General features: G+C 36.2%; 4 protein-coding genes across 4 annotated transcripts; 3 read left to right on the forward strand and 1 right to left on the reverse strand.

Annotated features, from left to right (window-relative positions):
• Positions 1–8,417, forward strand: LOC113711968 (protein TIC110, chloroplastic). The gene is made up of 15 exons (XM_027235232.2): positions 1–695; positions 1,540–1,599; positions 1,859–1,982; positions 2,102–2,170; positions 2,275–2,373; positions 2,574–2,640; positions 3,391–3,455; positions 3,570–3,664; positions 3,977–4,101; positions 4,279–4,379; positions 5,375–5,591; positions 5,826–5,980; positions 6,515–6,640; positions 6,784–7,755; positions 7,851–8,417. Exons 1-15 carry the CDS (start codon positions 151–153, stop codon positions 8,100–8,102), a joined length of 3,072 nt encoding a protein of 1,023 aa, XP_027091033.1. The 5' UTR covers positions 1–150; the 3' UTR covers positions 8,103–8,417.
• A 1,463-nt stretch (positions 8,418–9,880) lies between these two features.
• On the forward strand, positions 9,881–13,016 carry LOC113711977 (cationic peroxidase 1-like). The gene is made up of 4 exons (XM_027235242.2): positions 9,881–10,429; positions 11,338–11,529; positions 11,762–11,933; positions 12,399–13,016. The coding sequence occupies exons 1-4, from the start codon at positions 10,202–10,204 to the stop codon at positions 12,782–12,784; spliced, it is 978 nt and encodes a 325-aa protein (XP_027091043.1). The 5' UTR covers positions 9,881–10,201; the 3' UTR covers positions 12,785–13,016.
• Positions 13,017–14,026: 1,010 nt separating this feature from the next.
• LOC113689847 (peroxidase RIP1-like) lies at positions 14,027–15,457 on the reverse strand. Its single transcript, XM_027207643.2, has 3 exons — positions 15,208–15,457; positions 14,863–15,057; positions 14,027–14,773 (listed from the first exon to the last, which is right to left on the reverse strand). The coding sequence occupies exons 1-3, from the start codon at positions 15,418–15,420 to the stop codon at positions 14,216–14,218; spliced, it is 966 nt and encodes a 321-aa protein (XP_027063444.1). The 5' UTR covers positions 15,421–15,457; the 3' UTR covers positions 14,027–14,215.
• Positions 15,458–21,579: 6,122 nt separating this feature from the next.
• LOC113711983 (peroxidase 4) lies at positions 21,580–23,696 on the forward strand. The gene is made up of 4 exons (XM_027235253.2): positions 21,580–21,865; positions 22,192–22,383; positions 22,525–22,693; positions 23,022–23,696. The coding sequence occupies exons 1-4, from the start codon at positions 21,629–21,631 to the stop codon at positions 23,411–23,413; spliced, it is 990 nt and encodes a 329-aa protein (XP_027091054.1). The 5' UTR covers positions 21,580–21,628; the 3' UTR covers positions 23,414–23,696.
• The last annotated feature ends 3,246 nt before the right edge of the window (positions 23,697–26,942 follow it).

Genomic DNA, 26,942 nt, shown 5'->3' on the forward strand with positions numbered 1-26,942 from the left:
TTTAAACCCTATAAAACCCCACTTCCACCATTTTGCTAACCCCTGCCTTCCAACACCCAGTTCCCTTTCTCTCTTCCCAACCCTCCACCACCAACAAATAGAGGGAAAAGAGAAAGAAAAAAGACATATTTTTTCTTATTTTAACCAAAAATGAACACATCCATTTTCCTCACAGCTAGCCCATCCGTTGCCCAACCGAAAGTACTCTTCTCCCCGTTTCTTCCCCCAAACCCGCTCCGCCTTTCCACCACACTAGCTTACCACCAGAGCCATCGCCGCCGCCGTTACCGTATATCCACAATCCGCTCCGCCAGCATACCCACCTCACTGTCCGCGTCATCATCTTCGGACCAGCCCATCAAGGCCATTAAACCGGATGTATTTGGGGGAAAGAAAGAGCTCACGGGCTTCCAAGCCCTGGTGGATGCAATGTCGCCGACTGTGAGAATTGCAAGCTCAGCCCTTATATTTGCTGGTGCTATTGCTGCTGGATATGGACTTGGGTCCAAGTTTGGTGGGTCCCGCAACGTGGCCATGGGTGGGGCCGTGGCTCTTGGCACTGCCGGCGCTGGAGTGGCCTACGCATTGAATTCTTGCGTTCCTGAAGTTGCTGCTGTCAATTTGCATAATTATGTGGCTGATTTTGATGACCCTGCTGCCTTGAACAAGGAAGATATTGAAGTAATAGCAAATAGGTAACTTGGGACGGTTCAAAATTTTGTTTTGAATGGTCTTGTTTGCTTGTTTCCTTGGTTTAGCTATTTCTATTTCAAAAATTGTCTATAAAGAAATTCAAAGTATCAGTCTGTGGAAGGGTCGCCTTAAGTTTTGATATTTCTTTTGTTCGTATTGTGGAGTAATATTTGTTTATTAAGGTTCTATATCATGATAAATTCACATTATCTGGTGATTGAACACTCGAACACTGGTAGCTATTATGAATTGAAATACTTCAGGGGTACCAAAAGCTGATAATGGGAATGGTGAATTTGTTCTAAAAGTTTCTTACTTTTAGTTAGGATTGAGTTGTACCAAGGAGGCTTTTCTGAGGAACACAAGTTTGTTTTGCAATTGAGAATGGTTTTTGATTTCATTTTGCTAATCACCGTCATTTTAGATCAGAGAATTACGCCAAGATACAGCAATTAGGTCAGCTTGAAAGTACTCATCGCCTTGCTATGCTTATTCGTATTCTATCCCATTGGTTTGGCACTTTGGCTGCCCCACTAGAGTGTATTAGCTTAGCTGCTTGTGCATTTTATAGGCCAGATTAGGCCGCTTTGACTTTCTGTCTGGCATCCACTTTCCTTGCCGGAAACGAACTGGTGTCATGTTTGCTCAGGGAATGCAGAAAGCATGTGCTGATGTGCTATGTATGAGCTGTGTTTTATTTTCATCTTGGTTTTTTAGTTAATTTTATCTTGTCTTGGTTGCATATTTTGCACTTTCTCAGTTTTTGACATTGTGCTGTCACTAGTATTAGTTAGTCACCCAACAGTATGTTCTTTGTTTTATTTCTAATTTCGCACATCTTTTCAGATATGGTATTAGCAAACAAAATGAAGCCTTCAATGCAGAGCTTTGTGATATATATTGCAGGTGAGGATAGAAATTCATTCTATAAAAGTAGCTGTGATAATTAATCTTTTCGAGTAATTTCTCCTAATGATTAGTATTCTTGCCTGTTGTCAGTTTGGACTAATTTCTGTTAGGAAAGAGAAAACCGTATTACTACTATTAGTGATTGTAGTGGTCTGTATGTTCTTCGGGTTCTCTTTGATCTTAAACTGTCGCTTTGATGTGCAAATAATGGAACTATATATATTTGGATTTGCATTATGCAATTCAAACTTTTCAGATATGTATCTTCCATCCTTCCTCCGGGAAATGAAGATCTCAAAGGTGATGAAGTTGAGACAATCATCAAGTTTAAGAATGCATTGGGTATCGATGATCCAGATGCAGCAGCTATGCACATGGAGGTAAGTATGATTGTTCTTTTGATTTTATTATGTAGGATGTGAATCTTTCCATTGCTAAGTTTGAATGGAGAGGTCATATTTCCTTTTGCTTGGAACTAATTTAACTGTTAATTTCTCAGATTGGTAGGCGAATTTTCAGACAAAGGCTTGAAACTGGAGACCGTGATGCTGATCTGGAGCAGCGTCGGGTATGTTGTTGCTTTGATAAATCTACTAAGACAGTTAGTTAGCAGGTGGTCAGGTCTATAAAACAAGGTTTGGAACTTGACCGTTCTCAGTGTTTCCAGTGCAGGCATTTCAGAAGTTGATATATGTTTCAACTCTTGTGTTTGGGGAGGCATCTTCTTTCCTTTTACCTTGGAAACGAGTTTTCAAAGTCACTGATGCACAGGTATCTAGTTTGTTCATGTTTTTCCACGGACTTCTATTCCTGTTAACTTGCAAAGTTTTGATCTTTGCTATCTTTCTCATGTAATATGCTTTACTATTAAGCATCATTTGGTCTTCTGAAGGCACTGTGAACAGAGCTGGCATGCCTAAGGTTGAATTTATTTGCCATGTTTTAATGTCTTTAATGTTCTTGTTCATTAGGTTGAACTTGCTGTTAGAGACAATGCACAGCGGTTGTATGGCTTCAAGGTTAAATCAATTGGTCAAGGTAACTGCTGAGTTTCTCCTGCTTGTTTGATGTGCCTTTACTTTTGTAATATTTGACATATATTTGTGGCAGGGAATGTCCCAAATCGACATGTTTTTCACTTTGTATAACAATACATTGCCCAAGCAGAAATATCCAGTAAACTTCACTAGTGTATTCCTTTCATTTTCATGTTTATACAAACTGTAGTGAATAATCAGCTCAGAAAAGCAAATTTTTATGCTTTAGTCTAATCTTCAATGCAATATTTTGTGTTAAACTTTGAATTTCTAATAATTGAAGCCATTTCAACTTCAAATGCAAAAGTCTGGCTTTTGATCCTTCTATGAAATCAAACGCTGCCATCTAAGCTTGGAAGGATCAAAAAGGTTAATTTACTTTGTATTTTTTTGTTTCATTCTAAAATGATTGATTTCCTTCCATATTCATATGGAAATGGCTTGGAAAACATGCAAATGTTTTGATCACTTCTTTTGTATTTGTAAGTCCTTGGCTTTCATGATGGACTGGTTTTATTTGAACTCTGATCGGTTTGCTAGTATCCAGACTTATTTCAAGATATATTCTCTAATTTTAATTTCGTAAGAGTTTTGCTTATCCGCTTTTGGGTCTGGTTATTTCCATTTTGCTGCTTGTTTTTAGAGCCATTGGATGAGCTGCTGGGTTTTTCAAGTTGTATTGCCATACTGTAATTTAGACAAATTGCACTTGCTGCTCTTCTGTATTAACAAGAGTTGGAATTTTTGTTAGATGTTAATGTTGACCAGCTGGTTGGCCTCAGAGAAGCACAGCTTGCGTATCGGCTTTCAGATGAGGTACTGCCATCTGTATATTTGATCTTATCTGCAATTGTCTGGCATGTTACAAAAACAAGACATATAGTATTTCACATGAATGTTGATGGCTCATCGCTTACCCTTCTTTTGCAGCTTGCTGAGGATATGTTTAAAGAGCTTACAAGGAAGCTTGTAGAGGAGAATATATCAACTGCTCTTAACATATTAAAATCCAGGACAAGAGCATCGTATGTATTTTTTTCCTTCTTGATTCTTGGTAATAGAAAGGATGAGAAGCGCATGGTCAGAACTAGATAGTCTGTAGGAGGTAAACTTGCATCTATACAGAAAGTTAGAATTGATAGGCATCCTTTTAACGCACTTTTAAGAATCCCTAGTTTTTACTGAAGATGAGTTTTCAAACTTTTATGGAACAAGTCAGTAAGAAAATGTGGGTTTGGCCAACTATGGTTATCAGTGGTGATATCTTTCACTGTTTTTCTTTTCCTTGTGTCAGCTTGTAGAATCATTTTCACGAAAACCTATTTGGGTACCTGCAGGGAAGCAACTCGTATTGTTGAAGAGCTCAATAAGGTGCTGAAATTTAATAATTTGCTTATTTCGCTGAAGAACCATCCTGAAGCCAACCGTTTTGCTCGGGGAGTTGGGCCAGTTTCTTTGTTAGGTAAGGAGGATGCTAACTGCTTTCCACTTGTCTGCGCAAATGATGATGTGGCTTTCTTCTTTTTCCTTGTTTTCGTTGTTATTTTTGTTTTGTAATTGATTGCAATTTTGGACCTTGGTTCTTTCAATGTATACTGTTTAAACTTTCAGCTGAAGTTAATGTGACATTATTGCCTAGGTGGGGAGTACGACTCTGACAGAAAAATAGATGACCTAAAGCTCCTATACAGAGCCTATGTCTGGGACTCATTATCAAGCGGTCGGATGGAAGAAGATAAGGTGCTTAAGTGACCTCTTTCCTTTGCAAACACATGCAACCTGTATATATGTGTGTGTGTGTTTGTAAGTTCAGAGACAAAATGTGCAGATTAACCTATAAATTGTTATACTCAAACTGCAATGGTTCATGCCTGCATTCTTTTGTTTGTATAACTCTTGGTAGTGTTAAGAGTTCTGAGTTTTACGGAATGATGCTTTATGCCCTGCCTCATGGAATGAGGACTATCATTATCATGCATGCCCAGAACAGATTTCTCACATGTGGCCTCGCATTGGCACGAGTTTGTTTCATGAACAATTTTTGACTGCTAATGAAACACGAGTTGCATGCTTGTCTCCCACCTGACCCCTGCAATCCTTGCCCCTTTCTTTTTGATCTTCTTTCCTTTGCTTTGTAGCGCAAATACTTTTCTGCTCAAGATTCTTGAGTATAAAATGTATGTTTGGGTATGGGGACCTGTTAAATTTACAACTGAGACAATCCAGAATTTCTTTCATGACATTTTGTAATTGGCAAGCTTGTTGCTGACTATCAGAGCTCATGTATGACAAAATTGTGGATTGCCCATTAAAGCTCATAACTGTGTGTAAGATGTTGCAAAAATGCTGGCCAAAGCTAGAGCACATTCAATGATATTTTGTGTACATAAATAGTTTAAAGATTGGGTGCAAAGGAAGGCTTTATTTCTGGAGATGTAAGACTGTTGGTGCTCAGGAAACAAGATTTTATTTAGTCAGTGGCCACATCACTTGTCAGATGTAAAATATCAGTCAAAACGTACTTTATTTGAGTGGTATACTTCCATTTGGAAGTCAAACCTTCACAGAAATGACAAGAACCCTTGGGGTTGAAACATAAAATGGAGAGTATTGAAAAAAAGAAAGGAAGATAGAGTGAAAGATAGCTTTTGCTGGACGTTGTTTGTCAATATTACATGTTATTGTTTTTTATTTTTTTTTGTGTCTATTGACATTGACTTTCTTTTCTACTGTAGCTCACTGCACTGAACCAGTTGAGGAATATTTTCGGTTTAGGTATGCGAGAAGCAGAATCCATTAAACTGGAGGTTACCTCAAAAGTGTATCGCAGGCAACTTGCTCAAGCTGTATCTAGTGGTGATTTAGCTGCTGCTGATAGTAAAGCAGCTTATCTTCAGAACCTCTGTGAAGAGTTGCAGTTTGATGCGGAGAAGGCTGTTGAGATCCATGAAGGTAATAGTGGTTCAAATAAGTGGCAGCTCTCCTGTCTTTGCAACTTGCACGGGCTGGTTAAATATAAATATTCTACTATTTCCTTTAAAACTCTATCATGACATGCTTTTACTTTAGTGACTGTATGCTCTATGGTATAGGTCGCAATTAACAATTTGCAGAAAGTTCTCTTAAATGTATATTTCCTAATATAATAGTTGAGCAACTTGTCAAGATCATGTTTTTGATTTACAGAAATCTACCGGCAAAAGCTTCAGCAAGCTGTAGCTGATGGAGCACTAAGTGACGAGGTTGTTAAAGTGTTGGAAAAGTTACAGATTATGTTCTGCATTCCAAGGGAAACAGTTGAAGCAGCTCATGCAGACATCTGTGGTAGCTTATTTGAGAAGGTAACCACTGTTTGAATTCCATTGGTGTCGTTCTCTGTGATCAGATTGGAAGTACGGAAAACAGATGGAAGGCCATTTCCATCAGGGATTAAATGACCTGATGTTCCATTAATTACACATGGCTTGGCTGGTAAATTGGTAGAAAAGATAAAGTGTGCATCTGGCAAGCGTTTAAAATACATATTGATGTTCATAACTGGTAAAGTGTTTTTCAATCTTTACAACCTTGATTAGAGTTGATAGTCACTGAGATTTCTGATGAATGATGGAGTCATAAAGTACCAACATGTTATGACTAAAGTAGTGATGCCCTTTGTGTGCTTATTGGGAGAAACACTGCCAGCTTGTTTTCCAACAAAATGCTTACTTGTGGCTTTCTCAAAATGGTATTAAAATTTTCAGAATGTGTAGCTTTAAGAACTTCTAGTGTATTGTATTCATGTTCCGGATATAGGCCCTATTGTCTTGAATCGAAGATTTTTTTTCTATATAGTTGCAATGTCTACAGTTATACTGGCCTGATTCTTTTTCCAGGTTGTTAAGGAAGCAATTGCCGCTGGAGTCGATGGATATGATGCTGAAATCAAGAAATCCGTGAGAAAGGCTGCATTTGGTTTACGCTTAACTAGAGAGGTTGCTATGAATATAGCTAGCAAGGCAGTAAGTATCAGATCCTGGCTACATTTCACTTTACTTATTGCTTCAGAACCTTTTGTTTTATTGAACAAGCCCCGTGTTCTTCTGGTGTCAATCACGGTAATACCAGTAATAATTACCCTCCCATTTGCACTGCATATGTTCAGGTCCGTAAGATCTTTATTAGTTACATCCAAAGAGCACGAGCAGCTGGTAGCCGAACAGAATCTGCAAAAGAGCTCAAAAAGATGATTGCTTTCAACAGCTTGGTTGTGACAGAATTAGTGGCAGATATTAAAGGCGAGTCATCTGATACTCCACCTGCAGAGCCCCCTGTGGAAAAGGAAGAAAAAGTGGTTGATGAGGGCGAGGATGAGGAATGGGAGTTGTTGCAGTCACTTAGGAAAGTAAGACCTGGTAAAGAAAGTTTGGCAAAGAAAGGCCAGACAGAGATAAACCTTAAAGATGACCTACCAGAAAGGGACAGAACTGATCTTTACAAGACATATCTGCTTTATTGTATAACTGGAGAAGTGACCAATATCCCTCTGGGTACCCAATTCACCACAAAGAAGGATGATTCTGAATATGTATTGCTGAACCAACTGGGAGGCATACTTGGCTTGACTTCTAAGGAGATTGTTGAAGTACATAGAAGCTTAGCGGAGCAGGCCTTTAGGCAAAAGGCAGAGGTGATTTTAGCAGATGGACAATTGACAAAAGCCCGAATTGAGCAGCTCAACGAGTTGCAGAAGGATGTTGGCCTGCCGCCTCAGTATGCACAAAAGATTATTAAGGGCATTACAACAACTAAAATGGCAGCAGCTCTCGAAACAGCTGTTGCACAGGGGAGGCTTAGCATAAAGGAAATTAGGGAACTGAGAGAGGCTGGTGTTGAATTGGATACTATGATTTCTGAGAGCTTAAGAGAGAATCTTTTCAAAAAAACTGTAGATAGTATTTTCTCATCCGGTACTGGAGAGTTTGATGTAGAGGAAGTGTATGAGAAAATTCCTAAAGATCTAAACATCAATGTGGAGAAAGCTAAACGAGTTGTTCACGATCTTGCACGGAGTAGATTGTCAAATTCACTTATTCAAGCCGTGGCACTTCTTCGACAGAGAAATCATACTGGGGTGGTAAGAAAGCTTATTCTTGGAATCTCTTTGACTGGTTTTCTAATGTATTTGCGCTTGATATGTCTTAGATTTAATGCTTCTTCCTACTGTTTTAGGCATCCTCACTGAACGACTTGTTAGCCTGTGACAAGGCTGTTCCTTCTACCTCATTAACATGGGAGGTACCAGAGGAATTGGCTGATCTGTACGTTATATATCTGAAAAATGATCCAGCACCAGAAAAGTTGTCCAGATTACAGTATCTACTGAACATAAGTGATTCAACAGCAGAAGCTTTACAAGCAATGAAGGATAGAGCACTGCCAAATGGAAATGCTGCTGCTGGTGAGGAAGAGTTTGTATTTTGAAGGGTCCAACCACGTTAGGTTGTGACCCTGATTGAGTCACATTACTTCGCCCCTTTTTCCTTGTAGATGGAAAGGAAAAGATCACAATTTTGTTTGCCCATTAATGGGTTATAGGCTCGTAGTAATTTCTTGGCTTGAGTTGAAAATGCTTTGGGTTTGAAATGAAAAGAAAAAGAAGAGCCTCAACACGCACTTGTCAAATATCCTCACCTTTTTTTTTGGGGTTCCCCCTCTGTAAATTATATATTATGACAGATTTTTGGTATGATGGTACAGTGACTGATAATAAGCTTAAGGTTTTGTTTGATAACGCAATTCAGCATTTAAATTTAATGGATTTAGATCTTAACATGTTCAGATGTGTTTGATAATAAAAAATTGAACATGTAAATTAATTAACTGATACTGAATTTCTAATGCAAAATTTGCTTCTAAAATTAAGTGATTAGTTATTTACTTATTACTGAATGTGATATATATTCAAATATATTAGATGTAATACTTAATAATTTAATAAATTCAAACTTTAGATTTAAATTTTCAAATTTCAGTTTTATTAAACAAACCATAAATATCAAGAAAATCTTGTCTTGGAAGTTTGAAAAACCAGAATCTTGTCTATAAGCAGCTATAGGCTAGGTAAATAAATTTTAAACTAAAAAAAATTCGAGAACGAGATTAACTTATGCTCTTCTTTTATATGTGTATGCAGAAATTCACAGAACGATAAAAAGTCGGTAAATTTACGCTACCAATTGCTAATAAAATTCTGGGTTAAGCCTGCAAGTGGATACCACCTCATTGGAAATCTAAGAGTGCGAATAATTCAGATAGTATTTGCCGAGTGAAAGTCCCGGTTAAGAGTTGGGATAACATTTGTTTGCCCAGCCACCTACATCTAGTGTATTTGGTGGGCTTTATGTCATTCAGTCTACCCGAGAAGGTTCTAAAGTTTGGGGGCCTCGCAAAGCACATAATGGATATTCAACTGAACACACAGAAACTGAAGCTTAATTAAAGAAGCATAATACGTCTGACTAATGATGAGATTCTCTCGAGAAACCTGTGTTCACACCAACCCACCACGCCAACAACCTCATTCTAATACAAAATTTGTCAATTAATTCCAAGCATAAAAGTCCAAATATTAGTGCACCTTCTTTCTCTCCATTATCCAAACAATTTAGACTTTCCCCACCTGGTCTCAAACATGACATACAATCAAAGGGGTAACGTGCCATACAAATAAACTCTTCGGGCAGGTAGATGCGTGGTTATGTTACGTGCACCAATTACTATCACCATGTATATTAGCCAACCAAGAAATCTTTAAAACTCTACTTTGACGTAGGTTAAGAGATCAAATTTCTTGACCTGCATTCCAATATCTAAACTTTCTTGAAAATATTTCGTTAATGGGTGCGTAGGCACTTGTTTGAATCAGTGATGATTCATCGGATTTTCCTTGAATTCTTTAAGTTCCCTTCTCCTGCATAGAATCTATCGTGTCGAGAAAAAAAAATATCACCATGTATACTAATTCTATCAGCGTGTAAGTATAATCACTCTCAATCATAGAGAGATTTCCATAAAAAAAAAAGAGTTTCGTAAATCCATTTTTGTTAATAATGTTATCGTAATTAAGTATACTAAAGTGTGAAATACTCTAAGCTATTCGACTTGCTAATCAAATGAGAAGCTGTGAGGATTAGAAAGCCTGATATACTACAGTACTAAGACATCCAAATTAAGAGTGAGCGATCTAGTCCAATCCCGTCATTCTCAATGAATTGAAAAGCCATAAACATGATTATAAGTTGAAAACCACAGCATATTCCGACACAGACAGGCAAGTTTTGTGCGGATCTCGGTTTTGTCAAAGGGTATTCTCATTACTTATTCTTTTTAAAGTGTCTTTTAACTCCAAAATGGTGAATGACCGTGGACAGATTGTCAATGGGCTAGGTCTTTAAATCCCTTGGGTGACTCCTGCAGCATTGTCGTCAAACTTGGAGTTGCACATTTACAAATAGCTAGGCAATTAAGCCACATCCTTTCTCTCCTCTCTACTGGTTAATTACCATCGTCGTATTTGAATCATGGCAATAGAGCACTCATCAGTGAAGTGCAGCTTCGTCTACTCATCCTGTTTTCTAGTACTACTTGTCTTAAACTTCTCGTCAGCGCAATTGTCCGCAAATTTCTATGCAAAAACATGCCCCAAAGCTCTTTACACCATCAGAAATGTCGTCAGTAACGCCGTGGTCAAGGAGCATCGCATGGGGGCCTCCCTGCTCCGCCTTCATTTCCATGATTGCTTTGTCAATGCAAGTCCATCATCTCATCATCTCCTTCATGCGCGCCTTTTCTTGCATAAAATACATCCATGGTCTGGATGCATGCGTTTAGTTTTTTTTTTTTTTTGGGAGAGGAAAGGGGGGGGGGGGGTTGAGATCTTCTTGCATGCTTCATGTTCATAGTAGCTACGCATGGTTCTTGGTTGAATAACAAAGTGGAAGCAATTGCATGTTGTTGGTTAGTTTGAGTTCTTCATGCACGAGAGAGATTCACATGCATGCATAGTAGACCATAGAGCTCTATGAATCGTATCTTTATATTTTTTGTCAATAAATATTCTTCTCCAGAGGAAAAAAAAAATAGATAGTTTTAAAATCAAAAGTAATTTTTAGTCATTTAGCTACTGAGTCTGTAGCTTTTGTGCACAAATTTTATCAGGCGCACTTCTTTAATCTTTTGAAATTCCCATATGATAAGATCTTTTTTGATAAGAAATATGAAGCTTTGTTATGAAAACTGAAAATCAGCCATTACAACAGGCTTGCTTCTTGTACAACTTTATCTCAGGGTTAAGGGGAACTTTATTTTTCTTTTTTCTTTTTTCTGGCTGCTGTTTTAATTGATGGCGTGATACTTTATAGCAAAACAAGTTGCACGCCTTCGTGCCCCATCCACCGAACTACTCCATCGTCGTCTATAGCTTAACGCTGGATTAAAATCTCGCTCCCTCATCCCCTTCGATACATTACAATTAACAATTATGCTCCCTTTTGGTTTTATATAGTAATAATTACAAATGAATTGCATCAAGGGGAATAGTTATACGAATACAGTGAAATACCATGAGATAAAAGTGCCACACTCAAAAATTAAAAAAGGAAAAAAACCGCATTCCTGCTGGTGCTTAGAATCATTAATGCGTGTGGTTCATTTGTAGGGATGTGATGCTTCAGTTTTGCTGGATGATACTTCAAGTTTCACTGGAGAAAAGGGGGCTGGTGCAAATGTAAACTCTTTGAGGGGTTTTGACGTAATTGACACCGTTAAAACTCAGCTAGAGAGCATATGTCCGGGTGTAGTTTCTTGTGCAGATATTCTGGCTGTTGCGGCAAGAGATTCAGTTGTTGCTGTAAGCATCTTCCCCATATATGATCATTTGGAAATCTTTCTAAAATTCGAATATGTTCTATGTGTACCCTGGATTCTAACAATTTAATGAGTTTCAAGTTTATTTCTTTCATATGGCTACAAAAAAGAAAAGAAAAAAAAAGGTTCACTTTGATTGTGTAGAGTTACAAAATCAAGTACGTAGAGGTGTGCTGTTGTTCGTTGACTATGAGATTGTGTTGATTAATGATCAGTTGGGTGGACCGACATGGAACGTTCAATTAGGCAGAAGAGACTCTACCACGGCAAGTCTTGATGATGCAAACAAAGTTGCCAACATTCCATCGCCTGCAATGGATCTCAGTGACATTATAACCGTCTTTACCAACAAGGGTTTCACCACTAAAGAAATGGTTGCCCTTTTGGGTACGTAAGAAACTCGACTAAGTATGCTGAGTGAAACATGAACACATTTATTCTTAACAAGACTGACAATTTCATTTTTCTGCAGAAAGTTTAGATTTTCTCTTCTGGGGTTAGTCATTATTGGAGGGTTTTTTAGTTTTTATTTTTCAAAATACAATCATGAAGAATTTAATCTTGTCTCAAGTCCCGCCATGACCAATTCAAGAACTCGATTTGTTGGTATAGGCATCAATTCTTTACCTCAACGTTTGGTCTGGCATGGAAAATGAAAGAAAAAAGACAATTATATATCTTGTGACCGCACAACGTTTGGATTTGGATTTCAATTCTATTCTTAATCTGCATGTGCTTCAAAAGACTTGCACTCTCTTTCTGTCCTGCCAAACTAAAATGACAAATAGATACAAGGGAATCACGTTCATTTCCCATTCAATAGTATTCAAGAATCTATATATTTGTATGCAGGATCTCACACAATAGGCCAAGCCAGATGCTTAACATTTCGCAATCGCGTCTACAACGAGACTCTGATTGATGCATCATTCGCTACTTCACTGAAAACTAATTGTCCTATCACACTTGGTGATGACAACCTTACTGCACTGGACGCCAGCTCCCCGATTCTATTTGACAACGGTTATTTCCATAATCTTGTTAAAAACGAAGGCCTTCTACATTCGGACCAACAACTCTTCAGTGGTGGGTCCACGGATTCTCAAGTTAGTGCTTATCGAGCCAACTTTATCACTTTCTTTGTCGATTTCGCCAATGCAATCCTCAAAATGGGAAATCTCAGCCCACTTACCGGTAACAATGGCGAGATCAGAACTAATTGCAGGAAAGTCAATTGATTTGGCTTTGGTTTAAAAGATGCCTATACTGTTGTAAGTGCAGTAGTTGATAATGCAATGAATAAAGTGCTATCTGGAAACTCTAGGTGCAAGGCAAGAAAAACTTTCTTTCAATCTTGTAGCGGGGCTTTCTGGATATTTCAAACTTATAATTTGGTGTGTTGCGGTTGCAATGTAAAACTTTGTTCAATCTTATCTTTCTTAAGTTGTTCCTTGGGAGTGATTTTGAATTTTTTGTGGTGTACTTGTTCAAATGCATGTCAGTCACTTTTTTGTCTTTTTTCTTTCTTTTAGTTGATATAAATTATTGCTACTTTGAAAGGAAATTTTGACTTCTTGAATTTACTAAAGAAGGATGTAAGCACAAGGAGATTTGTTATCACTTTAAACAAAGAATTAGAATTTTGCCAGTGTCTTAGCACGGTCTTTTTTTTATTTATTATGAATTTATACAAATATGAATAATTTAAATACAAAAATTAACAACAATTATACATGTTCATTCATATTAATTTTTAAAAAATTAATGTATTCTAAATGTTCAATTATTTACTAATTTTTAAAAATTTGTCTACATACTTTCACTATAATATACTAGTATACATCAAATAATGTATCTCATATAAAAAACTTGGTAAATATTCTTTTTTTTTTATAAATATTCTTTTAGATAATTTAAATTTTTCTAATGACCATAAACTTAGAACTATATATTCGCATTTAATTAAGTAGAAAAGATCCAACAATCCACTTTTTTCATTAATAAATATTTAGTTTCAAACAATATTGGTAAATCTGTCAGTGTAATAGTTAATTCTCTATTTTACAGTAAGTTAATTCAAAATTAAGGAAAGAGATGATGAACAATTTGAATACTAATCAATGATATAGTGGTGAAATGAAATAATTTATGGAATATGTAACATTTCAATAATTGTGATTTGAAAGAGGTTTTACTATAGTTCTATATATAATAATTTGATAGAAAGCAAAATCATTAATATAAAATTAGTTGATTTTTAAAGCAATGTCATTAAGATAAGATTAGTTATTTTTTAAAGTTACTTTAAAATTAGAGATAATTTTTAAACATATAATATAGTCCAAATAGGATTCAATATGGGTAAAACCCAAGTGATCTATAACCCGTTAATTTTCTTCAATTAGACATGGTACATAGGAGTGAAAAATAACTCTGATTAAAATATCTACTTTCATATATATATATATATATATATATATATATATATATATAGCACTTCAAATTGCTTCCGTCCAATAGGACATACATTTCAAACAATTCTCTCAAGCAATAATGGTGAAAAGAATTGCTTACTTAGGGAATGATAAACAATAAACAACCTCAAATCACATTCTCAAATTTAATGAAAATAAGAGAGCATATATAAAATAGCAACGTTAGGTAATCTCTTAGTTGACCCTTCTGCAATTCTGCCTGATCTGACCATTTTGGCCAGTGAGTGGCTTCAAATTGCCCATCTTGATCATAGAGGCGCCAAAATCAGCCCAAAATGCCTCGGGGTTGTTACTGTAGAGTGTCACTAGGCCATCCGTTTCACTTCCATCATTTTTAAAGAGCTCTTGATCAGAGTGAAGAAGACCTTTAAATTGCAACAAATCCTTGAAGTAGACAGTGTCAAATAATGTTGTAGTGGAGTCAAGAGGGTTGGTATTATTATTTTGAGCTTCAGCATTAGGGCATCCCTTCTGCAATGAGGCTCTAAAATCAGAATCGATATTTGTGTCATTGGTTATCCTGGGCAGGTAGATACCGCACCGTGCAACACCGATGGTATGGCCACCGGACAGGACCACCAGATCTTGTAAATTCAGCCCATGATTTTGGAAATTGGACAAAAGGGCTTGGAGGTTCGAAGATGGAGGGGGGATATCGTTATTAGCATCGTTGAAGCTGGCGGTTGTTGCATCTCTTCTGCCTAGTAAAACTTGGTAGGCTGGACCTCCAAACTGGAAACATAATTAAAAAGTAGTTACAAGAATGTGATCAGACATAAGCACGTAAATTTGACGCAAAAGAAGTATAACTGTGAATTTACAATGTTTACGGAGTCCCTAGCTGCAACTGCGACGATATCAGCACACGAGACTACGTTGCCATGGCATACTGAGTTCAACTCTGATTTGATTTGGTCGACCACATCAAATCCTCTCAGGGAATTAAGATTGGGACCGGCTGTTTTTTCTCCTGTGAAAGTTGGGGTATCATCTAATAGATTTGATCCGTCACAACCCTGGCACCAGACAATGAAATTTTGTATATCAATCTAACCATGTGAATTATGGTACTCCAGAAAAACTTTTTGATCAGTAAGAAGATATGTACAACATTTAACGTATATGATCTAGCTAGCTTAGGAACTACATACTACTAAAAAACTTACGTTGACAAAACAATCGTGAAAATGTAAGCGAAGCAGCGACGCACCCATGCGTGGCTCCTGCTGAATTGCTTGCTCAACAACGCCTCTGATCGTGGGCAAAGCATCTGGGCACACATGCTCATAGAAATCAGGAGTAAGTTGTGCACAAGTATGCGTAAATGCAATAATAGCAGCAACCGTCAAACACAATGGAGAACATTGGAATCTAGACATTGTGGTTATTAGCGATCGAGGAAGAAATTTCAGTCAATTTATCGGGTGCCTCTTTCTTGGAGATTGGTAAGAGAGTACTGGGGTCATATTTATAGTAATCTCAAGATATACGCTTTTCAGCCCTAATGGCTGTTGTCAAAGTTGTTATAGTAATTATTAAATTTTTCTTCAAGGTAAATATTATAGTATTAGACCAGTTCATTTCTTCCAGTAGTGGATAATTGACCATGGCCTTCTTGTTAAATTTGCTCACCAAAAATCTTTTTAGATTTTGGCTTTGCTTCGTCGCGTGATATGACCCGGATGTATCTACCTGCCCCGCGTAGATTCCATGCAAACAATCTCAGAATATCATTATTTTTACTTACTAATCGATCATTGGCTGCAGCGAGCAAATGCTAGGCAGGTAATTGAAAGAGTAAATGACTGAGGAGTTAATTTGTGCGACGATCACGTCTTAATCTTAATTTCTTGTCGAAAATAATGTAGCAGTTGTTTCATTGACCTTACAGGAGCAGTAGAATATTCTAAATCTTGCTAAATCAGAATCCCAAGTTTGCAGATGAAAATTTTTAAAGTTCAACGTAAAACTTGATGCATAAACAATTTAAGATTTGGTGGATGTAAGCTTCTTAATTAGGTGTCTTGAAGACTTTAAGTTCCAAGTAAATGCTTTGACTTTGTTCCAAAATAGCCAAATGGAATCGCATGCAAAACAATTTCTGGATAGCCACATTAATCGCATCACACATCCGGCCAATTGTTTGGCGTCGCCCCGTGCGACATGATGAACTTTGCAAATTACTTTCGGTGGATCGATCAGAGGGTGATACACAGTCTTGGAGCGTTTACACATGAAATGAGAAAGATGTCGACGAATTCCATCTGCGAAACTAAACAACTGGTGAAGCTACTTCAGCCACAACTTTTAACTGCTCCTTTCTTTATTTCTTTTTAATTTTCATAGTTGTTTGAAAGTTTCTGAGCTCTACATAACTCTTTTATGATTTAGATTACATTATCAAAATGAAGCGCATTTACATTTTATAATGGAGTCAACTAAAATGTCAAAAGAACCCTTATGTAAAGTTAAAAATTATTTAGTAACCACAAGGGATCATGTATATATTTTCAAAATTATAAGGAGGTTATGTGGTAAAACACAAATTCATAAAAGGAGTTAAAGTGTCATGCATATTATGTTTATATATTTTGATCACTTTAGCCATTTTAATTTTTAAACAAGAGTAATCTCTATATTTCTATAGGCTCCGTTACAGAGGATCATTTCCCTTATTTTAACATTTTAGTTAAGATCACAAGGCGGTTATTTATAATTTTTGAAACTATAGGAGGTCATGTGAAAAATCGGTAAATTACACAAGGGTAAAGTGTATTTTACCTTTTGAGAAAGAACGAGGTTCATCAAGTGGTTGGTATTACCCTTTTTTTTCATAATATACCCGAATTTTACCCTCACTAGTATTTTCCTTAACATTGTTCCTCACTTTTTTTGTAAGTGTTCTTTATTAGTAGTATTATTGCACCGCCTTGCTTCTCTTTCCTAGGATATAGTTACGTGATATGCCCAACAAAAGGGAAAAGAAAAACTCATCTTTGAGAATGGCATTTGAAGACTTCCTAAAAATATCATATTGAAAAGAGGGATAACGGCAGGTAGAACCGAAATCCACCGACTTGTTATTTTACAGATTTTGAATTACTTCTTGTGATTAGGATTTCATATTCTTGACCTTTTCAGCACAAACTAACAGAAATCAATCCATGATCATTTCACTATTTTTTATGTTTAATAGAAGTTTGAAGTTTGAACCACTACTTTTTGAAGCAGTACTTCATACCTAATGTTGGACCCCGGCCGGTCGCTGCATATAATAATAAGTCTTGAAGGGCTAATACTTGAGCTATTTGGCCAATGTGCCTTGGAAATCACTGGAGAAAACCAGGTTAATTAATAACATTCAGTTTGAGAATGAGCTAATAATTAGTCATATTTATTTTAATATGTGATGCATGGAAAACGTTTTGCTGGCTTGTGAATGTCATGACAAGTGGCGTTTGAAGAATTATAGGTACGTAGTGATTTGCTTCAAAACTCACAGTATATCATCATATGCATGTACGATTGCAAGTTCCAATTTGAATTTGGGATGCTCATCGAGGACTGAAAGAATAATTCGATCTAGCTATCATTTAAAGACAGAATGCATGATGAAATAATTCGATGTAGCTATCATTTAAAGAGAGAATGCCTGATTTATCGTGGGACGCGAACTGTCGAATATTATTGAATTTATTTCTTTTTCCCACGAATATTTTTATGTGCGTAAAATGTCTCCTCTCGTGTTATGTTGGTATGAACCAAATCACTTCATACGTGTTCTTTCGTCGTTTTTATTTTTTTTTAAAATTTTTTTTGTAAGCTCCTTCTATTATTGATTAAGCATACACGAGCGAGGTGAACGCCCAAACCAGTACAAAAGTATTATTCAGTATCAGAACCACAGAATTCAACCAGTTCCAGCCATCTAACTAACTGAAAAGACAGAAAAATTCACTCTCAATGCATTATGCAGAATGCACATTCTCCTGCATCTTCTGGTCCACCCCTCTCCGTTCAGCAGCAACAACCATGCAAACATCTGCCATATTATATATGTGCTCTTTCTTGTAACAACTGCCTGGAATATATATACCACTCCATTTCCCTATGCGCCACCGACAGTTTTATTTGCTGCAGCCAGGAATGTATAATAGTTTTGTCGGCCCTAGTTTTGTTTCCTCTAATAAATTGACTTGGCTACAACTACAAAGGGAAAAGGAAATTTTGGTTTTTGCTGGGTGCAATATCACATTTAGTTACAAATTGAGTGCTTTAGGAAATGGCTGCGGATCAGGTTTTATTATGTAGTCCATAATACTTGCATGTATATTTAGTCCATATATTATTATGTTTATGTAGTAGCACTACTACGTGTTAGTACAAATTTATACTATCAGCAAGTGCTCAAGATTTTACCATTACAAAGTCTTTGCTCTTACACAGGGAAGAAAAAAGGGCCATGGCTAGCCTTCAAAGTTCAAATACTTGCATAAATCACCTATTTTGAGTCCAAGCATTTGTTTTAGCACTTCATACGTACGGCACAATAAGTCCCTTAATCTAAAATTAGAAAATAAATTGATCAGACCAAAAAATCTTGTTTTAATTTGATATTTTTGCCTTATGATGGTGTGACAGGTGGAACAAAAAGCTGCCGAAGTAGTTAAGCTGTAATTTTCATCGGGGACAAGAGTTATCAAAAGAAGGAAGAAAAAAAGAACATGACCATCTTCTACAGTTGCTTAATTTTTCGAGGCTATTAATCAAGAACTACTAGTCGTCAATACAAGTCTAATCGGGGGCATGCGTCCTAGACACCTAGATTCTCATATTATAAAGGAGATAACATCAAGGATTAGGTGTTGACAACGTTGCTACTTGCTACCAAATAGAAAATTCAAAAGCAGCCAAAGTTTGCTTGAGCTTCTTTCTTTCTTGCTTTCTTTTTTTTTTTTAAAAAAAAATAAGGCTGCTTAGTTTATTAACAAGAAAGTGTGTGGTATGAATGTAGATTTCCATTCATTCATCGACTTCCCTTGCTTAATTGGATGAACAAAATCGGGTTAGAGAAATTGAGTTCCTGCTCTGATCGTGCCAAATTTAAAAGTTGAATGAATAGCCAAAATAACCATCAACACATCTGTTGCAGTGATGCACTCTACTGTTTTCATGAGACCAATCAAAACTCATCTTATGGACTCGGGGGGACTTTGTTTTCCTAATTACATTAGGATAATAAGATTAAAAAAAAAGAAAAGCTCATAAATAATTGATTAGCATGATAGTCTTGGATACAACAACTGTCGGCAGTTGGCAACTGATCAAGTAATGCATGTTCTTCTTTAATTATCGTAAACGTTGAACCGAAGAAGTGAAGATTACCTGAATTAATGATTTGAAACTACATTTTCCTTGTTTTTTTTTTTTAAACATGATTTGGAATATCCAATTAAGGAACCAAAAGGCATTTGGTTTTGAACGAAAAAAAGTTGCCGTCAGCCGTCGGCCGTCGCCTCTATTTCAATGGTGAACCTAATTCATGTATGTCTACGCTATTGCGAGTCTATCTTGGCAATCGCATGATCACGCTTGACCTTATAAATCATCACATTACTGGTTTGCTTTTCTTTTTACTTGTTTACAGCGACGGGATCAATCATAAAATTATGCACATATCATAGTTAAGCACGTAAGCTCATCCAATCATACTCAGTAGAACCCTTTTGTATTCATGAAATTATGCACATATCAAACCAGTGTGGATCCAAGGCACGTACATGAAGGATCTGACACCCCCACGCTTCTTCAAGAAATTAAGTAATTGAGAATTTTAAAGGTAGTACTCCCAATTGACATGATACTTATGCAGTTATTAAATTATTATTTTATTATTCTACCCTTCTATCCTGCTTTTAAAATCTTGTTTATATGATCGATTTGACTAACTAGTACTTAATGGGCATTCGTTAAGAGGTGATTCGGATGTTGATCTTTTGAAAAAGTGTAATTAATTTGAGAAAGCGTCTAAATGCGGGAGGTGCACTAATTGTGAGTGCGTGCATGCGTGTATTAACATGGTAAGTTAGTTGTGATTTAGCTGTGGTAAAAATCCTTAAGATAAACTCTTTTAAGCATATGAAGAAAGGGCCTGACGCAAAAAGAAAAAACAAGGCCGTGTAATTTTCTGTGCACTTTGAAAAAATAACTAAATTACCAATTAATCATACTTCTTAATTTTCTATTTATCCATTTTTTCGAGCTTAGCCCAAAAACTTAGAGGTGAAATATCTGAATATTAGTAAAAGAGAACATGGTCGCGGCCAATTTCTTCAAACACATTTACTGAAATTAACACACTTTTTTTTTTTTTTTTTGAGGTTTCGCCCATGGTTAGACGGTCGTAACAGTAATTTTGAAGAAAAACATTTATGAGCTAGCCCTAAGATTGTTGTCTTCGTTTAAACGGTTACCCCCACCGATTTTCTGGATATTCTTTCTGGATAAGGTAATCCTCAATACGAAGCTTTATTTGACAGATTAAAACTTACAGGAGTATTAAATGATAGCCTCATTCAATTGCTTGGCTAGTAGGCTGATGCCAACACTCCACCTCTCTTACCTTTGAATAGTAAGCGGCAAAGACTTCCCGAAACAAACCAAAAATTTTCCATCAACCTATATTGATTAAGCATACTGACAAGACAAAAATGGACCAAAGTTCACTATGCGGGAAAAGTGTTGCTTTCGAAAAGTCTCAATTGTTTCACGAGGTTAAAGATAATTTTCGAGCTGTCCAAATATCCTTGATGACTTGTCTGAAACATACATATCCTTTTAAGAAACAGTAACTTGTAAAAGCATGTAAAACTTCAACGAGTTACTAATTCTATAAGCCCATTGAACAGTTTTCTCTTTATTATCGTAGTTAATTATAGAGGGGGGGGCATATTCTTCCGTCATAGTTTTGGCTTGGTGAAATTAAAGGATGAAAAGGACGCTTAAGACTGATTAAAGTATCACGCAGCTGACGAGCAAAAGTTCTCGAGTACTTATCCTCTATGAATGGCTGCTTTAACGGTCCCAAAAGGTTGCTGAACTGTCTACGATGTTCTACGTGAAGATGTCCCATCCTGCATGGAGTTTTCTTGGTTAGAATATACTATCAAAAAAGCAAAAGGCATGCGTAACAGACAAAACTTGACAGATTGCTCTACCTACCACTTTCCATCCCAAGCCAATCAACCAATAATTCTTTTCTTTTTTATTTTTCCTTTTTCAATTCAAGAATTACTTTCTAATTCTTACAGCTGAAAGAAAAAGAAAAAAACTGAACCATTTCATTTCACGTGCATATATTATCAATCAGTATCCAATTCCAAGTCTGCTTCTTTTTTGGCTCTGTTAATTTTAGTTTTGCTTTCACTCTTTGTAAAATATGGTAAAATTTTCAGTTACATGCAGTAGTCTAAATTGTTAGGCGAGATGCCTGCGCCAAACAACATCCCCTAGGAGTCTATATAAACTGCAGGTGTATGTGACTCAACTACAAGCTTCAAAAATATCGACTTGTTACCAAAACTTGAAATGGCGTCCTCATCTAATTATTGCCGTAATTCCTTTACTATGGTCAGTGTCACGTTACTTATGGTTATGTGCTCAATGATGAGTTTTGCCTCTGCCCAACTCTCGACTAGCTTCTATTCTAAGAGTTGTCCGAAAGTGATTGGTACCATAAGATCAGAAGTTCATTCAGCCGTGTCCAAGGAAAGAAGAATGGGGGCTTCGCTTGTTCGGCTCTTCTTTCATGATTGTTTTGTCCAAGTAATATTTCCAGCATTTGATTTCATGATTTCTGTCCATCAAAAATCTCTTTAGACTTCTTCAAATATTCCAAACAACTTTTTTTTTTAAAACGATGGATAATCGACTTCAAAATGTTCTTTAATGCGTGAGGGCACCCCCAAAGTCCCCAACCATGCACGGCAACACCACAAGAACCAACGATTCTGATGGGGGTTAATTACTATAATCAGTTCGATTTCATCCAAAAGTTAATGACAAGAATCAGATATATGTAATCCTCATATATGCAACCATATAATACCAGTATTAAAGTCTGCCAGGTGCATGAATGATGTTTTTTTCAGGGATGCGATGCATCTATACTCCTAGACGACACTTCTTCTTTCAAGGGGGAAAAGACTGCTTTTCCCAACATTAATTCGATACGAGGATTCGGTGTAATTGATGACATCAAGAAAAAGGTAGAAAAAGTTTGTCCAGGTGTAGTGTCCTGCGCCGATATTGTTGCCATTGCTGCTCGTGATTCCGTTGTCATTGTAAGTCTACATATGCATATGGTATCCTCCTCCTCCTCTTCCCCCCCCCCCCACCCCAAAAACAAAAACAAAAACTTCCATTGCTCATAAAGTTCCTATATTTCACTGTTTTTATTATTTTTCATTGGATCATCATATCAGCTTGGAGGACCTAGTTGGGATGTCAAACTTGGGAGAAGGGACTCCAAAACGGCCAGCCTTTCTCAAGCCAATAGTGGCCGTCTTCCGGGTCCAACATCTACTCTCGCTAACCTCATTAATAGGTTTCAAGCCGTCGGCCTCTCAGCAAAGGATATGGTCGCCTTGTCTGGTACTCATTTCTCCATACTTCCGCCATTTCTTTTCTTTTCTTTTTCTCCTTTTACCTTTTTACCACTTAGGATTGGCACCGACGTTCTCATGCAACAAATGACTAATTACAAGCAAGAAGTTAAATACTACTAACAATGAATTAGGGTCTCATGAGTTGAGTTGTATCCAATTCAAATCAGTTTATGTAATTTGTATAATTTTTAGTGTAAATCCTTACAATTTGGCTCATACAATTAATTTGGAGAACTATACAGACCACTTGAATGCTAATATTTTGGTCAATCTCTAAAATGCCTGCCTTGTATGTTTGGTGTTACTAACAACAGGAGCGCACACCATCGGGCAAGCGAGATGTACCAACTTCCGGACTCGTATATACAACGAGACCAATATAGACACTTCTTTTGCTAAAACCAGACGGAGTCAATGTCCCGCAACCGTCGGCCGAGGAAACAACAATTTGGCTCCATTAGACCTTCAAACTCCTACTGGTTTTGACACCAAATACTTCCAGAACCTTATCCACAAGAGGGGCCTCCTACACTCTGATCAAGTTTTATACAACGGCGGCTCCACCGATTCGTTGGTCGAAAAGTACAGCAAGGATTCGAAGACCTTCAACTCTGATTTTGTGAAAGCAATGATCAAGATGGGAGATATTAATCCTCTTACGCGATCTCAAGGCCAGATAAGGAAAAACTGTAGGAAGCTGAACTGATTGATCATAGCATCAATTGCACGTGGTGATTAATTTGTGTGTAGGACGTTGTTTTAAGTTTTGATTGAGTTTTGGGAAGTCTTTCTTCCTTGGTTTGTGTTTTTTTCCCCCCACCAAGCGTTCAATTCGTCTTTTTCTATCCTCTTTTTCGAAGTAAGTTGTACTTACCATTCCGTATTCTGGAGGCCAAAGAGGCAACCAAGTGAGTATAGTTATTTTAATTTCTACTTCAATGTATTGCTTTGAAGAAAGAAAAATACGTATTACTAGTGATTTTACAAAATTTAAATAGTTTTATATTAGATGAATTGAGACTTGTGACAGCATATCCAACTTATAAATTTTGCATGTTTTTCAATTTTTCTTTTGATTAATCATATGGTCGCTTTTTAGGTTTAAAGTTTTGGATGCCAGCTCAAAGTGTAGGAATAGAGTTCTAGGCCATGTACATGATTGAATCTCAACAGGATCATCGTTGCCAAGAATTGTGTCGTCTTTTTTTTTTTTGATAAAAAGCAAATTTCGTGAATGAATTGCTGAAAATCGTCATGCATAATTTGATTTACATCATTATTAATGATAGGTTAAACACGTATTAGAAATAACATATTTGCAATTTAACAGATTCAATATATCTACAAAATGTTAACATATTTGAAAAATACAAGAAATAAATTATTATAATTTTCTTGTGTGGATATTGCAATCGCCAAATCTGCTAATCAACAATTTTAAGCTTTTGTCGAAATAAATCCAAGATCCAAAAAGTTTCAAATTTGACAATCAGATTTGAAATAAATTCAAATCTAATAACAAAATAAAAAAAACCAAAAACAAAAATATTCTTAGTGAAAAAAAATGAAATAATGTATTGGTTCCGAAAATTGCTACAGTAGCAGAGAGTAGATATATGATTTAATGCCACGTCAAGTTATGGATTCAGTGAGCAAATGGGGCACTCAAAACATTGGGCCTTTTGAGTAAGAAACGGGGTAATTAGTCCTAGATTTGTCACCACTTGGAAAGAGTCTACTATTGGAAGTACCCTGTAGAAATTAAGGGCTCCCCTAACAGTACCTATCCGTCGATCGCCAAGCCACGCCAAACACCCGATGGGACTTCACATGGGCCTATTGAGCCCAATAAAAAACAACTTTTATTTTCATTTGATTTTTCTATCTAAAGCTCATATAAATAAGCTAACTCTATAAACCGCTTTTAAAATCATTCTTAAATTTCTACTTTTCAAAAAAAAAAATCCTTAAATTCGTGAGCAACATTTTTAACACTGACCTTTCTACAAGTAATTCTAGAAAGCAGAAAGCAAACTAGACTAGGCCTCACTTCTATCACAAAAGCTGTGATAAAAGATTTAGATTCTTCCATGTTGCCTGGCAGGAAATAGATGGGATGTGTAAGTAAGCTAGGACTGCAAACAATGGCGGAGCCAGAAAAAAATCTTAGTGGGACAAAAATAACACTAAAATTTTTTATTTACTCTTTTTTTAGTTTTTTAAGTAAAAAATAATAATAATAAATTCATCAACAAGTACAAATGATACGTATATTCCATGAAAAACATAAAAAGACAAACTCAAAATTATTAATGTAATAATAATTTTATTTCAAAAACAAACTAAACTATTTACAATTGCTCACGACGAGTTTTCATATTTTGATAACGGTTTATAACTTTCTCATTTTAAATTTCACGAAATATATTTTTCTCAATATAAGTAACAAAACTAAATTTTGTGACCCATTCTTTCACATCTTTTCTAAAAAAACTCGGGAGCACACTTAAAATTATGTCAAAATTGTACAAGTAATATAGAAATTTAAGGGGGCCTGTGCCCCCGCCTCAAATCCGCCCCTGACTGCAAACGAATTGAGTCCAATCGATTTTGATGAACATCGAGCTCGAGTCAAGATTGAGTTAATCAAGTCGAACTCGAGTTCAAAAATATTCAACTCGTTAACTCGCGAATCGGCTCAATTATATATATATATTTTTTAATAGTAAAATTACATATATATCCATAATATTTTATTATTTATTAAAAAATTATTATTTTATTCATTTTTAAAAAAATATAATAATTTTTTTTAATTTTTAAGCTCGAACTCAAGCTTTACATTTTGAGCTCGTCGAGCTTGAGTTTTATAAGACTAAGTTGAAATTCGATTCTATTCGGCTCGTTTGCACCCCTAAATGAGCAAAGATTTTTGGATTTTTGAAGATTTCCCCTTAGATGACTAGAGGGGGTGGAGCTTAATTAGATGATCTAAACAACCGTTGATATACCAATTAGTATATAATTAAGGGCAGCACTATCGGTACAAGTGCCGACTCGGCTAATAGAGTCTGAACTCTAAACCACACTTAAATCACTAATCAACACTTTTGCGAAGAAAGTCAACTCATGTTTTGAGCGTTGGAACGATGTTGTGTGTGTTCAATTGGGTGGCAATGACCTTGAGATCGGAGGATAACATTTAAGTATATTCACCAACACCCTTTGCCAGTACAGAGAATGCTTATATAATTAATGAATTCTGTCTGTAATTATGCTAATAGTCTATCTAATCCATCCATAAACTTGAAAGATTTCGCAAATAGTTAGTTTAATTAAACTGTGCAGAAGCGACCGAACTTTGAAAAGCATTCATATTGAAACAAACCATGTGATGACCTAGCAATATGAACAGTGTCGGACGCTAATTTTAGGCCCAGAGATTGAAGTCGTGGTGGCAATCGCCTCTCTCCAACACATAAATAAATGGAGGAGATGGGAATTTAGGCACCATTGATTGATCCAAATCACTTCTGTCTCTGAATATTTAAAAATACCTAAATAGCTTGATTTGAATAATAATTTCTTTTTTTGTTGTAAATGTGATAGTAAGCAAAGCAGTTTCTCAATATCCTACGTCGGGAACTTAATTATATTTATTTACATTTGTTGATATCGGAATCACACACAAATTGTCAATGCCACACCGGTCATTGACTATCATCAAGATGAACGCTGTATAACTTCTAAACACGTTTCTGTGCTTATTTCAGTTCTTTGTTGAATGTGATCTGTCCATCGACCAGAGCCAGTCAACATTACCAAACATGAACCTGACTTCTGGTTGTGTTTAATCTGAAAAAAAAAAAAAACAAAAGGCAAAAAGGGAACAGAGGATTGAGAAGCTGGGAAATTTGGAAGCTCTTGAAGTACATTTTACTTGCCCCTATCTGTTGCTCCATTTAATTACATTTCTTTCTTTTTATTGGACACAAGGGTTTTTCCAAGTGATAAATAAATGCATTTTTTTTTTAAATGTTGACCTTTCTAATTTATTCTATTACTTTATAAATCTCTGAGCAGTGGTGTGAGCCTTTGGGGAGAACATTTAGTTAAATTAAGGGTGTGTTTAGATTGGCATTATTTACAAAAATATATATATATATATATATATATATATATATACTTGTCGTATCATATCACAAACATATTTTTCAATCATCTTTCCTTTTATC

Source organism: Coffea arabica, chromosome 1e, assembly GCF_036785885.1.
Source record: "Coffea arabica cultivar ET-39 chromosome 1e, Coffea Arabica ET-39 HiFi, whole genome shotgun sequence".
NCBI classification, from domain to species: Eukaryota; Viridiplantae; Streptophyta; class Magnoliopsida; order Gentianales; family Rubiaceae; genus Coffea; species Coffea arabica.

Coding starts and splice junctions, on each gene's coding strand:
- LOC113711968 (XM_027235232.2), top strand. CDS start 151: ATGAACACATCCATTTTCCTCACAGCTAGCCCATCCGTTGCCCAACCG. Junction 1,983..2,101: donor CAGCAGCTATGCACATGGAG/GTAAGTATGATT, acceptor TTAATTTCTCAG/ATTGGTAGGCGAATTTTCAG. Junction 5,592..5,825: donor GGCTGTTGAGATCCATGAAG/GTAATAGTGGTT, acceptor TTTGATTTACAG/AAATCTACCGGCAAAAGCTT.
- LOC113711977 (XM_027235242.2), top strand. CDS start 10,202: ATGGCAATAGAGCACTCATCAGTGAAGTGCAGCTTCGTCTACTCATCC. Junction 10,430..11,337: donor TCCATGATTGCTTTGTCAAT/GCAAGTCCATCA, acceptor GTTCATTTGTAG/GGATGTGATGCTTCAGTTTT. Junction 11,934..12,398: donor AGAAATGGTTGCCCTTTTGG/GTACGTAAGAAA, acceptor ATTTGTATGCAG/GATCTCACACAATAGGCCAA.
- LOC113689847 (XM_027207643.2), bottom strand. CDS start 15,420: ATGTCTAGATTCCAATGTTCTCCATTGTGTTTGACGGTTGCTGCTATT. Junction 15,058..15,207: donor TTCACGATTGTTTTGTCAAC/GTAAGTTTTTTA, acceptor GTCTGGTGCCAG/GGTTGTGACGGATCAAATCT. Junction 14,774..14,862: donor CTAGGGACTCCGTAAACATT/GTAAATTCACAG, acceptor TTATGTTTCCAG/TTTGGAGGTCCAGCCTACCA.
- LOC113711983 (XM_027235253.2), top strand. CDS start 21,629: ATGGCGTCCTCATCTAATTATTGCCGTAATTCCTTTACTATGGTCAGT. Junction 21,866..22,191: donor TTCATGATTGTTTTGTCCAA/GTAATATTTCCA, acceptor TGTTTTTTTCAG/GGATGCGATGCATCTATACT. Junction 22,694..23,021: donor GGATATGGTCGCCTTGTCTG/GTACTCATTTCT, acceptor TACTAACAACAG/GAGCGCACACCATCGGGCAA.